The sequence below is a fragment of the Balaenoptera acutorostrata genome, chromosome 14, assembly GCF_949987535.1.
Source record: "Balaenoptera acutorostrata chromosome 14, mBalAcu1.1, whole genome shotgun sequence".
In the NCBI taxonomy this organism is placed as follows: Eukaryota; Metazoa; Chordata; class Mammalia; order Artiodactyla; family Balaenopteridae; genus Balaenoptera; species Balaenoptera acutorostrata.
In genome coordinates, this window is record NC_080077.1 from 8,927,959 (window position 1) to 8,942,275 (window position 14,317).

Here is a 14,317-nt window from a genome sequence, read left to right on the forward strand (position 1 = left end):
TATCTGCTAAGATCTGTATCTGGACTTTTGATTCTGCTCTATTGACCTCCTTTGTCTATCCTTGCATCCATAACACATTGTTTGAATTACTAAGCTTTATGATAATTCTTAACATGTCTTTTTATTTTTATTTATTTATTTTTTACAATTACCTTGGTTATTCTTGGACTTTCACTTTTCCATATGAACTTTAGAATCAATATGTCTATTACCACATGCCAAAACTTAGACAAACTTACGGATTGCACTTTTTCTTCTTTTCCTCCCCATAGGCAAGGTTCTTACAGGCCTTGATGCATACTTCTAAAGAATGAGTTCTGAAGCAGTAGCGAATGGCAAATTCTATCTCTCCAGTGACGTTAGCCTTGTCAAAATTGCCCATCTCTGTACAAGTGCTGTTAATGCTAATTAAACTTCCCTGAAATCAAGAATGACAGATATAATGTTACTTCACAGTTAATCAGTTTTTTTGCAGTTCTGGTTTCAAGATAGCAAATAAATCAGAATTTATACAGAGCATGCGTCCTGACTCATGGTAAGTTAATAACACACCAGCCAGCTTGTACTCCGCAAAATAAGTTGCCACATACTCTGTCTTAAGGAGACGAGGAGTCCTCAGAAGGGCCTGTCTTGCCCAGATACGGTGTTTGCCTAGCAGTACGGGTTACACAGTCTCATTCTTGAACACAAACCACTTGGGAAGCAGCAGACTGTCTCCCGTGCAGTTCTGCAAAGGTAAATCTCCAAGGGCGGATAGTAACACCCAGGGCAGGAAGCGCCCGGTGGAGAGCAGCGCGGTGCGGGGGCCGAGTGGCCGGGATCAGAGAGAGCTGGGCTCCAAGTCCAAGAGGGAAAATTAACACTGTTCTCGCTGGGCCACGGTGAGGCGTACATGGACGACAGTATGTACAATACGCAAAGACGACAACAAATTGTGTTTAAATTGTTATGGGTCCCCAGAATGACCAACAAAACCACCATCATAAGTTAGGGCACTCTAAGCTGAGGTGACATGGAGAAGTAGCACAAGTGACAGGATGAACCGCCTTATCACTGTTAAATTTGCTTAAGTATTTGCCACCCTTTGCACGCCACCAATCTCAGTGACGACTCTATAGACAGAGGGAACCCGACGTGATTCCCACTCTCCCAACTGGTTCCTCAACACTGTAAAACATCCTGGAAACAAACTAAGAAGAAAGCCTGAGTCTCTCTCACTAGAGAGGGATCAAAACAAAACCAACAACTTAGAGGGCCCCGAACCTGAACTAGCTCATGCCAGGAACCCAACCACTTTCACCACAGCCAATCACTGGCCCTGAAAAATGTTCTCCATCAACACCCATGCAACTGCTGGGATGGGAAGCAGATTTTAAATTTCACACACCCGGAAAGGTGTGGAGTGGTGAGAGCGCACGAAAAGAGTGCAGACAGAAGGTGATGGGGAGGGAAGCTTGGCAAGAGGGGTGAGCTGCTTAAAAAAAGCTGAAGGTAGGTGTTAAAAGTTCTGATAATTAACCTGCATTCATCAGGGGACTCCACCCCGGGCTACGTCAGGCTAAACTGTACTACACCAACTCTTCTGCCAGGAACAAGCAGAAAACTGAATTGCACGACAAGCAGTTTGAAGGCACTGTAGAGCTACCAGGACAGCCAGGGTGCCAGGGTCCACGATACTAAAGAGGAGCACGGTCAGGTGAGCCTGACGTCCTGGCTGTGTTTCCCTCTGAGGCATCTGAACGAGGCAGGTGAGCAGCACAGACGGAAAGGCTGTGAGGCCCCGGAGCTGGGCGGCACAGTGACCAACCCCAGTGCTGGGGGCTGGGAAGGAGCAGAGAACTTGAGGAGAAAAGGGAGAGGCACGAAGCTGAGAGTGATGCTCGAGGCTGCTTTTCCCCTCAAGGTCTGTGCTCAGTTGGAAGCCCATGCTGAGAGGCTGAGCAGCTTAAAAACACCTTTGGAAGTTTCATCTTACTAGAGAGAAGAAACTGGAGCTCAGGCCCACCACAGAGGAGGGGCCTGGTAAACGTCCAGACCCTCAGCTGGGACCCCTCAAAGGCTTTCCTCCTGGGAGTCCGAGTCCCCTGGAAGTGGACCAGTCCTCCCAGAGGCTGAAACCCAGCTCTGAATGAGCTCAGTACCGGATGGGCAAAGACTCCTGGCCTCCACCCTGGCGGTGCACTGGAGCAAAAGCAAGTCTCCCTGAAGGACGATCACATCCATCTCTCCCGTTCGGCTGGAACTCGAGGACAGCAGGGACCCTGCACGTTTCTGCCCTCTATCAAATCTCCAGCGCCAGCTCAGTGCCTGGCTCATGGTAAATCCTCAACAAACATTTATGAAATTAATAAAGAAAGCGCAGGAAGTATTTTCATTTAAAAAGTTGTCTCTGTAAATATTGTGTCATGATGTGCTGTGCTCCTTGTCCTGAAGGAGTAGACTTGAGGTAAGAAGACTCGGGTGATAGTCCTGACCCTGGATGACTTTAGTTACATCCCTTAACTGCAGATTCCAGAGGGAAAATATTTTAAAATAAAACTACACGGGGACTTCCCTGGTGGTCCAGTGGTTAAGACTCCGCACTGCCAATGCAGGGGACCCGGGTTAGATCCCTGGTCTGGGAACTAAGTCCCACATGCCGTGCGGCTCGGCCTAAAGATTTTTAAAAAAACCAAAAACAAAAAAAGCAAAAAAAATCTATATGTAGGCACATCATAATAAAATTGCTGAGAATCCAGGACAAAGAGAGAAATCTTAAAAGCAAAGGCAAAAAAGCTACGTTACCTTCCATGGAAGAAACAATAAGGGCAGGAGAGGGTGGGGTGCAAGCATTGCTGGGGAGACCGGCATCTTCTGTTTGGGTGGGGAAGGAGAGTCATGTGGGTGCAGACTCGAAGAGGTTAATTTCGGTATCAGGAGGATTAGGGAATTCCAGGTTCACTCTTTTTCTTTCTTTCTTTTTTTTTTTTTTTTTAAGAAGTGGGAAGGGAGGTTTATTTGTTAAGAATGAGGAAGAAGATGTTAAAAAAAAATTTTTTACAAGAGACAGTCCACCAAAAAAAAAAAAAAGAATGAGGAAGAAAAGTGGGGAGAAGTTTTGAGAAGAGGTTTAAAAAGACTGAAGACAGTGTGAAATGATTGTTGTGAGAGCAGGCAGCTGAGTCACCCAGAGAAACACATCAGGATGGCTGGCGCTGTGTGTGCATCTGGAGCTGGTGACACAACAGGGCAGACCTAATCCCATGCACTCACACTGGGCATTAGGTCTGCCCTACTGTGTGCACAGCTATTCAGGTGCAGGTACAGAGAAGGTGCACAGCTGGCTCATCTAGCTTGGTGTCCAGAATTAGAAAGCATCCAGGAAGCATTAAAAGTACTCATCCTTCATTTTATAAGATAAGCAGAGGTCAAGACAGGTTGAGAACACAATCATAGTAGGGGATATTAACACCCCACTTTCACCAATGGACAGATCATCCAAAATGAAAATAAATAAGGAAACACAAGCTTTAAATGACACATTAAACAAGATGGACTTAACTGATATTCATAGGACATTCCATCCAAAAACAACAGAATACACTTTCTTCTCAAGTGCTCACAGAACATTCTCCAGGATAGATCATATCTTGGGTCACAAATCAAGCCTTTGTAAATTTAAGAAAATTGAAATTGTATCAAGTATCTTTTCCAACCACAAAGCTATGAGACTAGATATCAATTACAGGAAAAAATTTGTAAAAAATACAAATACATGGAGGCTAAGCAATACACAACTTAATAACCAAGAGATCACTGAAGAAATCAAAGAGGAAATCAAAAAATACCTAGAAACAAATGACAATGAAAACACGATGACCCAAAACCTATGGGATGCAGCAAAAGCAGTTCTAAGAGGGAAGTCTATAGCAATACAACGCTACCTCAAGAAACAAGAAACACCTCAAATAAACAACCTAACCTTACACACCTAAAGCAATTAGAGAAAGAAGAACAAAAAAAACCCAAAGTTAGCAGAAGGAAAGATATCATAAAAATCAGATCAGAAATAAATGAAAAAGAAATGAAGGAAACAATAGCAAAGATCAATAAAACTAAAAGCTGGTTCTTTGAGAAGATAAACAAAATTGATAAACTATTAGCCAGACTCATCAAGAGGGAGAAGACTCAAATCAATAGAATTAGAAATGAAAAAGGAGAAGTAACAACTGACACTGCAGACACACAAAGGATCATGAGAGATTACTACAAGCAACTATATGCCAATAAAATGGACAACCTGGAAGAAATTGACACATTCTTTGAAAAGCACAACCTTCCAAGACTGAACCAGGAAGAAACAGAAAATATAAACAGACCAATCACAAGCACTGAAATTGAGACTGTGATTAAAAATCTTCCAACAAACAAAAGCCCAGGACCAGATGGCTTCACAGGCGAATTCTATCCAACATTTAGAGAAGAGCTAACACCTATCCTTCTCAAACTCTTCCAAAATATAGCAGAGGGAGGAACACTCCCAAACTCATTCTACGAGGCCACCATCACCCTGATACCAAAACCAGACAAAGATGTCACAAAGAAAGAAAACTACAGGCCAATATCACTGATGAACATAGATGCAAAAATCCTCAACAAAATACTAGCAAACTGAATGAAACAGCACGTTAAAAGGACCATACACCCTGATCAAGTGGGGTTTATCTCAGGAATGCAAGCATTCTTCAATATACACAAATCAATCAATGTGATACACCATATTAACAAACCAAAGGAGAAAAACCATATGATCATCTCAATAGATGCAGAAAAAGCTTTTGACAAAATTCAACACCCATTTATGATAAAAACCCTCCAGAAAGTAGGCACAGAGGGAACTTACCTCAACATAATAAAGGCCATATATGATAAACCCACAGCCAACATCGTTCTCAATGGTGAAAAACTGAAACCATTTCCACTAAGATCAGGAACAAGACAAGGTTGTCCACTCTCATCACTATTATTCAACATAGTTTTGGAGGTTTTAGCCACAGCAATCAGAGAAGAAAAAGAAATAAAAGGAATCCAAATTGGAAAAGAAGAAGTAAAGCTGTCACTGTTTGCAGATGACATGATATTATACACAGAGAATCCTAAAGATGCTAACAGAATACTAGAACTAATCAATGAATTTGGTAAAGTAGCAGTATACAAAATTAGTGCACAGAAATCTCTTGCATTCCTATACACCAATGATGCAAAATCTGAAGGAGAAATTAAGGAAACACTCCCATTTACCATTGTAACAAAAAGAATAAAATACCTAGGAGTAAACCTACCTAAGGAGACAAAAGACCTGTATGCAGAAAACTATAAGACACTGATGAAAGAAATTAAAGATGATACAAACAGACGGAGAGATATACAATGTTCTTGGATTGGAAGAATCAACATTGTGAAAATGACTACACTACCCAAAACAAGCTACAGATTCAATGCAATCCCTATCAAACTACCAATGGCATTTTTCACAGAACTAAAACAAAAAATTTCACAATTTGTATGGAAACACAAAAGACTCCGAATAGCCAAAGCTATTTTGAGAAAGAAAAACAGAGCTGGAGGAATCAGGCTCCCGGACTTCAGACTATACTGCAAAGCTACAGTAATCAAGACAGTATGGTATTGGCACAAAAACAGAAATATAGATCAATGGAACAGGATATAAAGCCCAGAGATAAACCCACACACATATGGTCACCTTATTTTTGATAAAGGAGGCAAGAATATACAGTGGCGAAAAGACAGCCTCTTCAATAAGTGGTGCTGGGAAAACTGGACAGCTACATGTAAAAGAATGAAATTAGAACACTCCCTAACACCATACACAAAAATAAACTCAAAATGAATTAAAGACCTAAATGTAAGGCCAGACACTATAAAACTCTTGAGAGGAAAATATAGGCAGAACACTCTATGACATAAATCACAGCAAGATCCTTTTTGACCCACCTCCCAGAGAAATGGAAATAAAAACAAAAATAAACAAATGGGACCTAATGAAACTTAAAAGCTTTTGCACAGCAAAGGAAACCATAAACAAGACGAAAAGACAATCCTCAGAATGGGAGAAAATATTTGCAAATGAAGCAACTGACAAAGGACTAATTTCCAAAATTTACAAGCAGCTCATGCAGCTCAATATCAAAAAAACAAACAACCCAATCCAAAAATGGGCAGAAGACCTAAATAGACATTTCTCCAAAGAAGATATACAGATGGCCAACAAACACATGAAAGAATGCTCAACATCACTGAACATTAGAGAAATGCAAATCAAAACTACAATGAGGTACCACCTCACACCAGTCAGAATGGCCATCATCAAAAAATCTACAAACAATAAATGCTGGAGAGGGTGTGGAGAAAAGGGAACCCTCTTGCACTGTTGGTGGGAATGTAAATGGATACAACCACTATGGAGAACAGTATGGAGGTTCCTTAAAAAACTAAAAATAGAACTACCACATGACCCAGCAATCCCACTACTGGGCATATACTCTGAGAAAACCATAATTCAAAGAGTCACGTACCACAATGTTCATTGCAGCTCTATTTACAATAGCCAGGAAGCAACCTAAGTGTCCATCGACAGATGAATGGATAAAGAAGTTGTGGCACATACATACAATGGAATATTACTCAGCCATAAAAAGAAATGAAATTGAGTTATTTGTAGTGAGGTGGATGGACCTAGAATCTGTCATACAGAGTGAAGTAAGTCCAAAAGAGAAAAACAAATACCATATGCTAACACATATATATGGAATCTAAAAAAAAAAAAATGGCTATGAAGAACCTAGGGGCAGCACAGGAATCATGATGCAGATGTAGAGAATGGGCTTGAGGACAGGGGGAGGGGGAAGGGTAAGCTGGGACGAAGTGAGAGAGTAGCACTGACATATATACACTACCAAATGTAAAATAGATAGCTAGTGGGAAGCAGCCGCATAGCACAGGGAGATCAGCTTGGTGCTTTGTGACCACCTAGAAGGGTGGGATAGGGAGGGTGGGAGGGAGACGCAAGAAGGAGAAGATATGGGGATATATGTATATGTATAGCTGATTCACTTTGTTATAAAGCAGAAACTAACACACCATTGTAAAGCAACTATACTCCAATAAAGATGTTTAAAAAAAAAAAAAGACAGGTTGAGACCCACCCAAAAAGTACACGGCAAATCAGAAGTAGAGCTGGAAGTGGGCCTTTGTTCTTAATTCCTTGGGCCATCGACTAATGGTAGTGTCTCTGAGTAATTCCACTGCATATCTGCTTGGCCAGGGAAAGTGCAGCCTCAGATAATGAAAGGACTGCAGAGCACGTCCTTTGGTCTACCACGTTCCCTCAGAGATAACTTATGACTTCACCACCATTGCCCTGGGAGGGTTTTCTGCTTCTATTTTCCCTGTAGACAGAGCAGAATCTTCAAGCAAGTTGAACCTTTGAACAGCAAACGGAGTTAATCAAGAGGTCCCAGCCCAGAAGAACAGCTAAGAACTCAGCCTGACTTTTATTAGAGCCATAGGCTCTGTCTGGTTGTGAAAGAAAAGTAAATCTGAGCAAAAGCAAAGGAGAACTACTTTAGTCAGGCAGGGAGCATTCAGTGACTTTCTCTGAAGGTCACGAGTTATCTGTTATAACCGCAAGCAAGGCCTGATGCCCTTTGATTTTACAAAAGCAGAAATCAAGGAAAGTCAACTGAAACCACAGCTATACTAAAAATAAATAAATAAATCTTGATCCACAAGAGCACGCGGAGAGCATTACTGCAGGGAGGTCAGATGGCCGCTGTTTAACAGCGTTTACGCACAACATGTAAATGTTTTTGAAACCTCAAAGTTCTTGGATAATTGCAATACTGTTTTCAAACAAACATGGTAGAACCTTAAATATTATAGCATTCAGATGATTTTTTCGAGAGGTAGACCTCTAAGAGATCACTTCAATATAATTGTCTATTATTTACTCTGGTTTTTGTTCTTAATAAAAAATAGATTAATATGGGTATATAGCCAAATACAATACTCTTTTTTAAAAAGTCACTGCAACCAGAGATGTTCAGAAATACTAAAGGAAAGTGGAAGTTTCCAAAACCCTAATGAGTGCTGTGTGCGGGGGCAGTGAACGCTTTGAGCCACTCCCCACTTAGTAGCGACCCAAATGCCGCATCTCGAATCGATGTTTAAGAGAAACAACTAGGGAGTTGGATTGTTACTTCAAAGATTAAAAACCCTTCCAGCATCCAAGCTCCTGCCCAGCCATGTGCAAGGAGCTCCGATGTGTATGCCCAGCATGTGGTCACTTCGCCAGTCACAGTGTCTTCACTGCCAGGGAGAATGTCAACTGCATGAAAACATGGATATAAATGCATTCCTTTTTAGATTTTTTAAAAAACAAAAGCGAAGGCAAAATGGAAACTCAGACAGGAACTCTAATGATTTCCCCCCCCCCCAGGGAATCGCTAAAAATTTACCACTCTACCAAGTTCTAGCTCCTAATGACTGGAGGGTTTTTTTTGGGTTTTTTCGTATGTCTTTTTTTTAAAAAACACAAATTGGGGTTTTTCTTCTCACAAACATTACATGTTTATGGAGAAGATACAGAAAATACAGATAAGACCAAAAAATACTTAATAAAAACGTATGAGCCCACCATTCTCAACCTTTTGGTATATGATCCTTTCAGTTGTTTTACAGTGTCTACAGTATAATCATTTTGTTTTTATAAATATGGGCTACTATATACTATTTTGTAACTTGATATCTTTGTTTATCAATATCTATTTTCCACATTAATATTCTTTAACCACATTATTTTTAATAGTTGCAAGGTATTCCTCTGAATAAATGTACCATAATTTATTTAACCATTGCCCTATTTTAGACATTTTTGGCTATTTTCAATGTTTCAAAATTTAAAAAGATTATAAACAATGCTGTCTTTGACATCCACATATACACAGTTTTGGAAACATTCATGATGATTCTTAAAGAATATTTCCTGTAACTAAAATATTTGGATTGAAAAGAACATGCATTTTAAAGCCTTTGATGTATATCGCCGGTTGCGCTCCAGTTCACCCCAGTAGTTCACATGAACACCTGCCTCTCCCACATGCTGGCCAACAGTAAGCTGTGCACTGTTTTTGTCTTAAGATGTGTTGGGTTTTTTTTTTTTTTGATGTGGACCATTTTTTTTTAAGTCTTTATTGAATTTGTTACAATATTTCTTCTGTTTTATGTTTTGGTTTTTTGGCCATGAGGCACGTGGGATCTTAGTTCCCCGACCAGGGATGGAACCCACACCCCCTGCATTGGAAGGTGAAGTCTTAACCACTGGACCGCCAAGGACGTCCCTGTGTCACTTCTTAAATTTGCTAAAATGGTCCCCAAATAGCACTTGCTTTAATTTCGTACTGATTTACCTACTCAGGAAGTTGAGTGTTTCCCCTATTTATTACCCATTTGTATTTCTACTTTTGTAATAAGCAGAGACTTAATAAGTTTTTTCTAGCACCAACTTCCTGTTTCTCAGAGAATATAAATGTCTCTCAGAAGAGGAGGCAACATCTTTGGGCAAGAAACAAAACGTATTTGCTTTGTGGGAGTTTAGTTTCCTTAAACAAACACTGCTTCAGACTAAGGGGAACAGGTTCGGATTGAATATGTAATAATTCAATCTCATGATGATAAATGTTCAGGGCACAAATTGGAGAAGAGTTTAGACGAAAGGGAGTTGAGAGAGCCAGGCTGAATTTGCACAATAGTTTGGAGGTACTTCCCTAAGAAACAGTCTGAGTAAGATGCATACACTCGCCACATCCTCTTACCCGGGCAGCCTTCCTGACGACTCTGAAAGATCTTCTAGGTGTGGATCAGCCCCAAGTGAGCAAAGCCGAACCAGGGTGTGGGGGGCAGTTTAAGAGTTCAACAACTCCCCTGGGATAAGACAAAAGACCTGGGCTTTGACTCACAGTCAGAGTTCTGCAGTGACCGCGTGACCTTAGCAAGTTACGTAAACTCCATGAGCCTCAGTTTTCCCATTTGTGAAATGGGATAATAGCATTTATTATTATCCCATTTTCATGGACAAGATCGTTGTGAGAATGATCGGGAGGCGAAGCTCCTAGCTCTGTAGTTAGCACACAGTAGGCTTTCAATAATAGCTCTGATAGGAATGAATCCAACCATGTCACAAATATTTATTGAGCGCCATTGAAGTGTCAGGCACCGCTCTGGGCACCTGGGTACTACAACAAATGATAAACCACAGGTAAGCTAATTATATAGCTGTAGAAGGTGATAAGAACGCAGATGAACAGACAGCAGGTGAAGGCAAGGCAAGGCAAGGCAGGCAGGGCAGGGCGGGGGTAGACCTCCTGAGAAGGTGACTTTGGAGCAAAGACTTGAAGGGAGGGAGTGCGTGAGCTTGGTGCCTGGGAGAGGGAACAGCCCCGGGGCAGGCGTGAGTCTGGCTGTTCTAGGGCCAGTGGCTGCTGAGTGGAATGAGCGAGGGGGCAGGTGTGGGATGGTGCACAGCTCAGGTAGGCCCTACAGAGCACTGCGGGGTGGATCCTAGCCCCGGCCCCTGCCGCTGCATTGGTTTCTGGGCCTTGAAGGAGCTCAGAGGCCAGTCTAGCGGACCGTGGACAGTGTGGGCTCCCTGGGAAGGAGGGTTTAGCCTCGTCCTCCTGGATCAGCCTTGTAAAGGCTCAAGCTAGCTGGAGTCCTTGGAGCCCGTATGTTACCTGGGGTGGAAGCAAACCTCCCCATGGATCTCGGAAAAGCTCCCAGAGGCCACTCCCATGCTTCCCCTGTCTGTACCCACCACGGGGTTCAACCCTAGGAGAGAATGTTCTGGAGCCGCCCTTGTTTACCTCACCCTCGGGGAAGCATTTCCTCAGTGCTTTCACCTTTCTCAACTATTCTCCAGTATAAACACCACCTAGGAAGGTGCTGAGCCATCCTCCAACACCAGCTCTCCGAGATACCCTGGCAGGACCACCCCAGACTCTCATGATCTTAGGGCATCCAAGAAGCGGAGGGTAACTCCATCTGGCTCTGCTAGGACCGCTGTGCGACCCAGGACAGGAGGCTGCCCTCAGCACAAGTTGGGAAGGGCCCACAAGAGGAGCTGTGTGAACTGAACAGCTACTGCCTTGGACAGCACAGCCCTGGACTGTTAAAGAATCCTTAACAAACGCCATACTTTACTCGGGTTTGAAATTGCCAGGGCTCAACCTGTGTGTTTCTGAAACCTCACCGTGCATATGAATCTCCTAGGGCTCTTGTTAAGTTGTAGGTTCGGACTCCAGCACGCCTGGGGTAAGGCTAGAGATTCTGGTTTCTGACAAGCACCCAGGTAGCGCCAGCACTGCTGGGTCCCACATTTTGAGTAGCGAGTGTGCAGAGCAGGGGTCTTCGTGGAGGCAGGACCACCCACAGGAGACAGTGGTTGGAGACAACAGATGGGTTGGAGCTGCTAGCATTTAGTGGATTGAATCAAGGATGTTAGCTATTCTTCAAGGTCTAGCCGGCTTCTGCCATGACTTTTGAATATTCGACTGGACATTCATGGAGATGGGGGAAGTTTGTCTGACATCAACACCATGTTCCACTAAAACACAACCCCAAGAAACAGAGAGGTTAAAGTACTAGCTCTGGACCACACTCCTTGCCACTAAAGGAGCTGGAAGGTGAACCAAGACGTTGGTTTCTAGAAAGAGCTGAGTTCTTAACCACTGTCTTACGCCACGGAATGTGAGCATTCATTTGATTCCCAAAGCAATCCAGTGAAATAAAAAGAACAACTTTTCAGACTTCCCTGGCGGTCCAGTGGCTAAGGCTCCGTGCATCTAATGCAGGGGGCGCGGGTTCGATCCCTGGTCCGGGAACTAAGATCCCACATGCTGTGCGGTATGGCCAAAAAAAAAAAGAACAACTTTGATACCATCTCCTTGATGAGGACTCTGAAGTTTGGGGAGTCTTTATGATTGCTTAAGATCATTGAATAAGGGACTTCCCTGGTGGCACAGTGGATAAGACTCCGCACTCCCAATGCAGGGGGCCCGGGTTCGATCCTTGGGCAGGGAACTAGATCCCACATGCATGCCGCAACTAAGAGTTCTCACGCCATAACTGAGGAACCCGCCTGCCGCAACTAAGACCCAGCACAACCAAATAAATTAATTAATTTAAAAAAAAAAAAAAGATCATTGAATAAGTTAAAGATCCATGACTGTAATTGAAACCTCACGGCCTCTCACCCAAGGCTCCACCTAACATATCAAGCACATATCACATGTTTAGGCACAGAGTAAACATTCATTCAATGTTTTTGAATAATGAATAAAGTAATAAAAAGGCCTGCCTATGAAGAGACACTACATTTAAAACACCACAAAGCAATCTCAAAAAAAAGAAGAGCAAAGTTGGAGGACTTTACTCAACTTCAAGACTTCCTACAAAGCTACAGTAATCATGTCAGTGTGGCCTTGGCATAAGGACAAAGAGGTCAGTGGAGCACAAGAGAGAACCTAGGAAAAGATCCACACTTACATGGTCATTTGACTTTCAACAAAGACACCAAAGTCCATGGAAAAATGAGAGTCCTTTTTTTTTTTTTTTTTTTTAAATGGTGCTGGAATAACTGTTTATTCATATGGGGAAAAATGAACCTCAATCTGTACCTTACACCATTCACAAAAAGGAATGAGCTGGAGCATGGACCACACACAAAAGCTAAACTTTTATAAAGCTTCTAGAAGAAAACATAGGAGAATATCTTCATGACTTATGGGTAGATAAGACAGAGAAGTAACCATGAAAGAAAAATCTGACGAATCAGACTTCCTCAAAACTAAACACTTCCCATCCAAAGACACCATTACTTATTATTAATTACTCTCTGTATGAATGAAAATGTTCACAATAAGATGTAAAAAAGAAAATCACCATCAGAGTACAGCAAGGCTTTTCCCAGCTCTCAATCTAAGTAAAATATCACCTCTGCACTCTATATCACGTTCCAGTTTATCCCACAAGACAACACGGCACTCGTGTTGCCTAACAATCCAATTTGACGTCATGGCAACAACCACACGTCACGTGTCAAGGATATCAGACAAGACTCACGTGTCTCAAGCCTCCTGAGAATAAAGTGTTGGGCGCTGGACTGGATGAGATATCCTCTTGCTTCAAAACAGGGCTAGGAGGGCACTTGGGGCTCTCCTGATTAAGAGGTTTCAGAATATCTGGTGCGCTGACCTTCTGAAAAAGAAAACACAGAATTAGTATAGTACAGTCTGCATCCCAGTTTGAGTTTGTTCAGATGTGATGACTTCAGCGAGCATGGCCTGCGTGTCACTAATACGCAAACGTCCAGGTGCTGAGTAAAAGGCCACGCTTCCATTTGGATAAACGCATACACACACGGGGCCCCAAGGCAGACGTCATCAAGCTTCGGGACATTCATGAACAGTGATGGGTGGGTTACTTATGGATTAGTACAAGTCTTAAAGAAACTGAAGTCCACATTTGACCTTAATAATGACGCAGGCATTTAATCACATGAAATATAGTATTCAGCCTGACAGCCTCTAATGTGCTCATAAAAAAAGGAAAAAAATCAAAATATGTCTCTAAATTTTATAAACATTTTTTTTAATAGTTGGTACTTCTTCTATAACATGTACATCTTGTGCTTTCTAATATGGTAGCCACTAGGCACATGGGGCTATTTAAATTCCAATCAGTTAAAATCAAATAAAATAAATTCAGCTCCTTGGTTACACTAGACACATATCAAGTGCTCAGTAACCACATGCGGCAGTGGCAGGAAAGTTCTATCGGACAGCGTTAGTACAGAGCAGGGAGGGAAACCTCTTCCTGGTTGAAAAGACAAAGTTTCCAAATCGAGACTTTAGGTTTTGACACTGGGTTGGAAGTAGAACTTGGAAATATAAACAGCTGCACTATGGTCATAAGTTTCACGAATAAAAAGCTAAGACTATTACAGAACAAATGAAAGATGTGATTACCTCTAAATTATTGTTCATGCTCTCAATTTCCAGAACTCAACTCAATTCCATCAGACATTTGTTAAGCAACACTCTATTCAATGTGCCGCTGCTCTATGTCCTGGGAGTGGGAAGAGGAGGAGGAGGAGGGGAGGAAGGAGGAGAAGATGCTTGTCTGCTCTCCAAGGGCTCACTAGCTCATTAGAAATGCACACCGTTAAAATGGAAGTACGAGCCAAGTCAACGGGAAAGAGTGG

General features: G+C 42.3%; 1 protein-coding gene and 1 non-coding gene across 2 annotated transcripts in view; one reads left to right on the forward strand and one right to left on the reverse strand.

Moving 5' to 3' along the window:
• SYTL3 (synaptotagmin like 3) overlaps nt 1-14,317 on the reverse strand; it is an 86,935-nt gene that overhangs the window by 15,139 nt on the left and 57,479 nt on the right. The window contains exons 9-10 of the mRNA XM_057527586.1: nt 13,177-13,311; nt 240-418 (exon numbers count right to left, since the gene is read on the reverse strand). Of these exons, the coding sequence (XP_057383569.1) occupies nt 240-418; nt 13,177-13,311 (314 nt within the window). The remainder of the gene's footprint in view (nt 1-239; nt 419-13,176; nt 13,312-14,317) is intronic.
• Nucleotides 2,552-2,624, forward strand: TRNAG-GCC (transfer RNA glycine (anticodon GCC)). Its single transcript has one exon. It is a non-coding gene; the product is annotated as a tRNA-Gly (tRNA).